General features: G+C 37.5%; 1 protein-coding gene across 4 annotated transcripts; it reads left to right on the forward strand.

The window, feature by feature from the left end:
- The first annotated feature begins 674 nt into the window (after positions 1–674).
- On the forward strand, positions 675–6,397 carry LOC113670968 (uncharacterized). Of its 4 annotated transcripts, XM_027187182.2 has the most exons (5): positions 899–1,033; positions 1,602–1,757; positions 3,208–4,223; positions 4,984–5,067; positions 5,312–6,397. In XM_027187182.2, the coding sequence occupies exons 3-5, from the start codon at positions 3,881–3,883 to the stop codon at positions 5,620–5,622; spliced, it is 738 nt and encodes a 245-aa protein (XP_027042983.2). In that variant the 5' UTR covers positions 899–1,033; positions 1,602–1,757; positions 3,208–3,880; the 3' UTR covers positions 5,623–6,397. The 4 variants fall into 4 exon arrangements, with proteins under 4 accessions (XP_089060489.1, XP_027042983.2, XP_089060490.1 ...); XM_089204364.1 differs by lacking the exon at positions 899–1,033 and having other exon boundaries at positions 1,053–1,757; XM_089204365.1 differs by lacking the exons at positions 899–1,033; positions 1,602–1,757 and adding an exon at positions 1,771–2,345.
- The last annotated feature ends 1,754 nt before the right edge of the window (positions 6,398–8,151 follow it).

Here is an 8,151-nt window from a genome sequence, read left to right on the forward strand (position 1 = left end):
TTAAAGTTGATCTCGTAGAACAGGAATGCAATTTAAAAACCTTGACGAGAAGAAAGATCAGACAGACCTCCTCTTCTTGACACTGTTAACGAATTTTCCATTATTGAAAATTAACTGAAAGAGGACTGCTGATACGCAATTAATATCAGCCACTGCCTTGATTTTATTTTCAGTGAGCAGTGGTGCTTTGTTCATTTCCATTCAGCTCAGTAGATTGGTCTTATACCGTGATGTTTCTGCAGGTTTGGAAAAAACATTGAATATCAGGTTCAGGAAGCAGAAAACATCATGAGCAGCGGTAGAGATTTGATTGCACTAATAATAACTTTGATTTGAGAATCGTTTAATGAGGGTTTAAAAACTTCTTAACAATATAAACGACGCCCCTGCTATTTTCAACTACGTTTAAATTTGGGGAATTAAAATCAAGATTTCCGTTGGCACGTTATTACCGTTAACGTGTTCTTTGTTATGGCCCTCGCTAAACTTGCTGCGTGGGCTCTTTGAGGCAACTTTTAAGAACTTGGTGGTGTTACAAATTGATAAAATTTTTTCGAGGTGTGATGATTTTTTTAAAGATCTTACGTACATAGAACAAGAAGTACTTCAGGAAGTTTTGGATTGCGTGATTATCTTCTAAGTCCCTTAGCGACTCCGAGACTGCCCTACTGAAGAAAGGCCTGAAGTTCGTCGTAACTTCTTACTTCATACCTGCTACAGAGATTATGGCTAAAGTTGAATCAGCGATCAGACCACTCGATCCCGAACAAGCGGACATTGTCGGAAGAGCTTTAATGGAATCCTTCAACAAGCAAAACCACCAGAGCCTAACAGCTTTTTCAGCTTCTGTTGCTATGATACCAAAGGGGAGTCCCCAAAATGCCTGTAAAGGAATGGGCAATAGTTTCGATTTCTTGTGCTTCGATCACGCGAGGCATTCGGTAAATAGGTTGACGAAGATTTGGTTTTTACGTCGAACAAGTCATTGAATAATCGTTTAGTTCACAACAGTCAAATGGGGAAACATCATAAGGTATCAGTCTCCATTAGCGATTACTAATAAGAGCGTAACATAACTCTGAAAACATATTTAAACTCTGCGCTTTATATTTACATCTTCCATATACTAATTTTAATTTGACTCAAGCTTTAAGCCTTAGAAATCGTGCTGCTACAGACATATGTGCCGTTACATTTAAGTGAAAAGAATCTAAGGACTGAACAAAATGGGCTGATATTGGCTCAAATCAAGTTTCGTGATTCCAAAGAGGGTGACATGTATTTTAAATATTTGTAGAAGGAAGCACATTAACATATGAACATAGATATACGATACTCAAGGCTGTGCAAACAAGGACGTAACGCTAAATGCTGCTTGACGTTTATCAGTTCTATTGTCAATCCACCAATAATAACAATTTGTAGGTTACGCCTAATACATATACATGCATAGTGGACGATGACTTATCAAAGATTTCTTGGATCGTTTATGTCTCTAAAATGTCAGCACCTCGAACTCAAGTTCCTCGCCAGCTGTACTCCTCGGTCGATGTCACGTTGCTAAACTTTAATGCACCACTGTCGTTCTTTTCTAATTGCAGGATTCAATACTTCCCACAAGTTCAAGAGGCATACAGTTAAAAGCAGATCCTATTTACACGATAAAATTTGACAGGGTAAAGCTATCTATTTGGTGGTCTACAAAGATTCTGGAGCTTATCAGGAAATTTATCGCTATTGCCTTCATAACTTGGTTTGTAAGTGATAACTTACCTTTTTTTCCACAATCTGCGCGCTTCATGAATTGAACAACTTGAGGCAAATTGTAAAACACATCGAGTAAGTCACGGAAACAATTACATGCACTCAAATACCTTCCGTTTCACGCTATTTTAAAGCAGGATGTTGTGATTAAGGTTTGATGTTTCAAGTACACCTTTCGTTTAGATACATTTTATTTCGCCTCTCGGCGGCATCTCGTGGTCTGGTTACAGACACTCTTAATATCGTTAATTCTCCGAACTAGCAATTCAGAAAGCGATTCGACATCAGTCACATGGAAATGGTGAAAGGATCACAATCACTCATGATAATCATGAGACCGTCCATATTAAGCGAAAGGGCAAAGTACCATTTGGAAAATCACGTGCTCGTCATTTGCGCTCGGAAATGGCGATTCGTTGCATCCTGTTTGCCTTCTCTTCTTAAAAACTGAGCAACGTATAAGGATATGCTGTGGGCCACAAACTGCTTTTACTTGACCGAGTTGATGTCATTTGAGATAAAGGTGTTGAGAGGATGTTCAGCTCAACCTGTATTAAGCGGGATCGTATTAAGCTGTCACCGTGAGTACCGTCATTTTCACTTCTATTGCGGCGCCAACAGAACCAGGATCGGACCGGATCACGGATCGGACCATAGATCGGATCACGGATCGGATCACGGATCGGATCACGGATCGGATCACGGATCGGATCACGGATCGGATCATGTTAAATAAAATTAAAATTTTGCGTGACAAGCCAAAATAAAGTCGCGTGACATAATTGAGCGCAGGTCCAACTGAAATTTTTATTTTTTCGGCCCAAAAACCTCACGAATCGGATCACGGATCGAGGGAATGAAAAATTAAATTCTATTCAATAAAAATTAGAGATGCTATGTAACAAGCCAAAATAGAGTCTGCGAGACATAATGGAGGGCAGGCCCATTTGAAAGTTTTTCGCCCCAAAACTCCATGTAGTCACTTTCACAGATCGATTTTGTCGACGCCGCCTCTATTAAGCGGTCTTGGTCCTCCATGGCCTGTTTGCGTTGTCATTTGCTTTTACCCAATGGTCACTTAATCCAAAAGCACTTAAATAAAACTAAGAATAATCTCTCGATTCGAATTTGTACAATGTTTATATCCCGAAATCAATTTTGGCACTTTTGAGTGTAGATGTCTCAACGCAATAGACATAATCTTTCCTCTTGTGACTATTACTACAAAATGGCGGTTTTTATGGCGTTGGACCCCTATGCTATTCTGTGGAACCTGTATTTGGCAGTCAACCTTTATTAAGCGGTCCCGCCATTACCCCGCCATTCTCCGTGAATGACCGCTTAATACAGGTTCGACTGCATCCATTTCAGAAGTGAGTCATATCTAATGGACAGAGTGCAATGTCTGGCTGTATGTTCACCTCTTACTATCCACTTAAACAGGTTTGGACTCTTTGGAACCTTCCCCAAGCTAACAGCTATCCAGATAGAACATGCCCAGCGTTATCATACCAAATTCTTGGTAAACAGAATACGACAATCAAGTGCCAACCTTGCTCTGATTGTCCCCCAGGGCGACAACTAACTCCACCATGTGGTAGCAAAATACAGCAAAACGCCGTGATAGCTTGCACAGTATGCCCGTCGAAAACCTACAAGGATAGCCAAGGCCGAGGCATTTGTCTCCCATGCCAGAAATGTAGTCCGAAACAAACCATCAGTCCATGTTTAGCTTGGAAAAATGCACGATGTGGACCCTGCCCTCGTGGAACGTATCCTTGGAATAACACAGAAAATGTTTGCAAAAAATGTTTTAAGTGTTGTGGAACGAAACGCCTTGTTACACTAGAGTGTATTAATCTGGGGCAATGTTTAAGAACAAACTGCACCCTGGAAATAAAAACCAAGGGAAGCGATCCTCAAATGTTGGCTTTATATCCCCCGAGGCTTAACACTCCCAAGAGAAAGACACCCTCAAACTCAGGGCCAATTCGAAATTTCCGTAGCAGTAACACTTCAGAAAACCCATCAAAATCGGCATTTAATGGAAAGGAGATGTTTAAAATAACGAGGGTTACACGAGGTTCAGCAAGCCCTGGAAAGAAGTGGAAATGAAATGGCTACCGAACAAACTCCTTCGCTTCCAAGCATTTCGCGCACTGCAGTGGCTAACGCCAAACATTCGAACGAGGGCTTTGGAACCACTTCCAAAGAAATGAATGTTACGGAGACAAAACTTCAAACCGCTTCAAATTATTTTGGAATAAACTTCACAACACTTGTGAAAACTCTAACTGTACTTGTAGCCATACTTATTTTGGCGCTGATTTCAGTGAGCGTGATGATAGCATGCTTCTGTTGTAAAAGGCAAAGTAGGTGTGAAGTGATTTGTTGTATAAAGATAAATCCGACAAGTGCAGAAGAATACAAGTCGCTATTGGGAAATACACATCAAACGGGTAAGAAAGTAAACTTGATAAACAAAACGACATACAACGGGGCTTAGATATTAGAACGAAAGAAAAATAATTAAAAATTACACCACTACAAGTAAACTTTAAGAAACGCCGGCATTCACATCTTTGATCAGAATACTCTAATTTCCCATGGTGTATTAGAAACACTTGGTTAACTTTACCTCAGTAATGATAAGAATATTACCAGGAAAAGATGTGTGGAAGAATCAAGACAAGAGGAGTAGTCAGTGTCTAACATGAGGGGGTACAATTAGCACGTAAAGCGTACGTAGTAGTTAGATATCAATAGTTAATTACGGCGATTGATGATTTTCAACAATCAGAGGTCATTCGTGAGACTTTAGTTAACCTCAACGGTTTTTTATCAGAAAAAAGGTCTCCATGTTCATTCAAAAGTAGCAACACGTTAGGCGCGAATGATGTCTTCATCTCTACGTGGTGATGACTGTGATCACTATTTTCATCTGTACTGAACGAGATTAGGCCATTCATTCAACCAGGACCAAAACTACTACACAGACAAGCACAAATCACAACAAGTTCGTATGGCCGGCTCTGGTCCAACAGAAAAAGCCATACGTGTAGGCACCAATTACGCATAACATTACGCACAAAAAATACCCATGCTCAATGCAAACAATAGATGGCACTAGTTAAGTTCCATTCCGAGCGTCCAAGGAAAGCGAAAGTAAAACGTTTGAGTTACTTAAAATATCTTTATTGTCTTTGTACTTTTTTTTAGGTCTCTATCAAGGAGTCACCCTTAACAGAGGCAATTTGGAAGGCACACTTTCAAAGGAATACACAACTACTTCTGCCCTTGAAAGTTAGTCATCATAATTTAAAAACAGAGTGCTAATCTTTTATTCATAATGATTCTATGATAAACTAAACCAAATTGTTACATGATGAAAACAAGTGTGATAATTCAAGTTTTTCTTGTAAAGCAAAAGTGATTATAAAACCACAACTTCTCCATAAATCTTTGAGTAACTATAGAACCCACAGCCGCAGTCCGTAATGAGCAATATTTAGTCTCTAACTTGACAAAATGTTCTTAAAAATTGCAGGTGTTCGTTTATCAGACATATCGCCTGATCTTGAGGACATAATCGTAAAGACACTTGAAGTGACGTGCAGTGGACAATACGGCTGGAAAAAAGTGTGCAAGGTACTGGGGGTAAATCAGGATAACCTTAATTACTGGGAAAACTTAAAGTCCATGGAAAAGCCTGCTACTGGACAACTGTTGGAAACAATCAAAGCGACACACCCGGAATTCACAATTATTGACCTTATGGACACCCTAAGGAGCCCAGAGGTGCAGCTTCCAGAGGTTGCTTTGCGTATCCATCAACATTTGCGCAGTGCAAGGAGGTAAATGATGTGCCTTCAAAAAGAAAGTAAACAGAACTTAAAGCGTATGAAGTGGATGGTGATAATAACTGAGAGCTCTTATACTACATGTATCATGACATAAATACTCAGAGTACAAAAAAAGTCATACACTTGTGCATGTACAATATTATGTAGTTTCAAGTTCACTTGGTGAAGACTCTGGGGTTTATGAATAATAATTTACAGCCCCCTGTATGGGGCCAATCAAAACCACTTACATCCTCAGGAAAATAGTTTAGAATTTTGAGGAAGAAGTAAATGTAAACATATCATTCAACCTGATCACATTTTTGTCTCTAAGGAATTAAGACTGTCTATTATGTGATGATACAACAGGTTACATCTCAAAAGTTAAAATAGATGAATTTACAAAGTACATGACTTTGTACATTAGTGTATATGAAATAAGTAATGGTGTAGAGAAAGAAGCACATTACCTATGCTTCTGATACAGTAAATTATAACAATTTTTTGAGATTCATATTTTTGTAAAAGGGTTAAGGGGTTTGAAGACATGTAATAAGCACAACAATGATTACAACAGTAATTTGCAGTAATGATAGATGAATGGTCATCATATTTTAGTTGTGAAATTAAACCTGAGAATGTTTCAAGCTTTTTTACTATGCTCAAAACAATCTTCTTGGAATATGTCATAACCAAACATAAAAAACATTGTTGAAATTAGTTATTATAAAAACCATAGAGCACCTACATTATTCTAAAAAAATAAAAAAAACGAACAAAAAAAGAACATATTATTGTAATTGATTATTATTTTGTATTTGCAGTTTGCTGCTTGTAACTAGCTGACTGCAAATTAAAAAAATTTACCTTTTTACCTTTACTTCCTTTTAAGATCGCAAGCTGTATTTTTATGCATCACAGTTAACAATTGGTTCATACCTCAGCATGTGTTCATCGAGATATGAAGCATGTGGGAAGTTTGGAGAGCACGAAAGATGCATAAGAGTTGCTCAAGGTGTAGCCAAGAGCAACTCTAGCTTCTTGAGTGCTCTCCAAACTTCCCAAGTGCTTCATATATGATGAACACACAGCTGACATATGAACCAATTGTTTTATAACATTTTCAACCTGATGGAAAATTTTTTCTTGAGGGATTTGTTTGCTGACATCATGTCCATGCACATTAGGAATATGAAGCACGCTTGTGCAATTGAATTTGATTAGACAAATTTACTAGCTATGTTATAATATTATTTTGTAACAATTTTGTATGTGTACAACCCAATTTTAAAACATAAAAGATTTGTAAAGAGACATGAAAACAAAATCACAAACAATAGGAAAAGAAAATAAAACAAACAAAAAAGAGCAAACAGTTGAAGAAAGGTAATTGGTATTTGTACAAATGCATTTTGGTTGTAAATAAACAAATTAAAAATCATTCTGTGACACATTGAAATACCACTCATGTTAACTGGTTAATAACTGGAGACTAGTGCAACATTTTATCAAGGAATGAAATTCATTTTGTTCAAATCTCAATATCTTCGAGCCCTTCAATAAAACCATAAAAAATCCTGGTATCAGCAGATTTTTAAGGAAAGGTCAAAAGGTTAGTACATGTACCATGTACCCTCTTCAAATGATTTTTGAACTACATTTATATTTAATAATATTCTGCAAATTTTACAAAAAATATGACCTTAACATGTAAGCCACTCCACCCGCTATCATGTGGGGCATAACAGAGAGAACATACATTTACCCACTAAAACAACACTTTATAATTGTCTTGATATAAATTATAATAAAACATCAACAGAGACCTTTCATAACAAAAATTTCTCATTCATAACAAAACTAATTTTACACAATGTACTAAAACATATGATGAAATATAATTCAGCCTGCTTTGTTGAAAAATACCCACTCATTATCTCTTTGCTAAATGCTTGCTTCCAATTCAGGAAGAATCTTTACACATGTGTCACTGCAAAATGTTAAATACAGACCAATTGCAGTAGTTGGCCACAGTTTGTGGTCAACATTTCTATCAAAATCAGAATTGTTTGAGGTATTAAAAAATGCAATATTAATAAGCAGAGAAAAATTCTAAAATGCCACTACATGTAGGTGCATGTAACTGCCTAACATATACTTTCCTACTGAACAACCAAGACCAATTCTCCTTTAGCACCTTTGCCTTCTGTAATATCCATGTGTGCATCAGCAGCTTGACTAAACTGACATTCATGACAAATATAGCCTTCCTTCAAACCTGCCCTATTGCATTATTGCCTCTACCTCCACTTCCAACAACCTAAAAATATAAAGTAGGACACAATGTAACTCATTAACAGTAAGTGTAAAAGGCATTTAGCAGCAAGTATTATAGCTCCAAGGGAACAAATTATTTATAAGAAAGTCACAAACAGTCACATGTCCTTGTGCATGACTATGAAGGGTTTAAGCTGCTGGAGATGCTGAAATACCCCCCAGCCAACTTATGTTGTTGATCAACATGAAAGATACATGTATGCTTGTA

Source organism: Pocillopora damicornis, chromosome 4, assembly GCF_964200805.1.
Source record: "Pocillopora damicornis chromosome 4, jaPocDami1.2, whole genome shotgun sequence".
Classification (NCBI taxonomy): domain Eukaryota; kingdom Metazoa; phylum Cnidaria; class Anthozoa; order Scleractinia; family Pocilloporidae; genus Pocillopora; species Pocillopora damicornis.

Excerpts from the sequence above, each read along its gene's own strand:
- LOC113670968 (XM_089204363.1), top strand. Across the intron at positions 1,758-3,207 it reads TTGCCTTCATAACTTGGTTT|GTTTGGACTCTTTGGAACCT; the intron begins GTAAGTGATAAC and ends CCACTTAAACAG.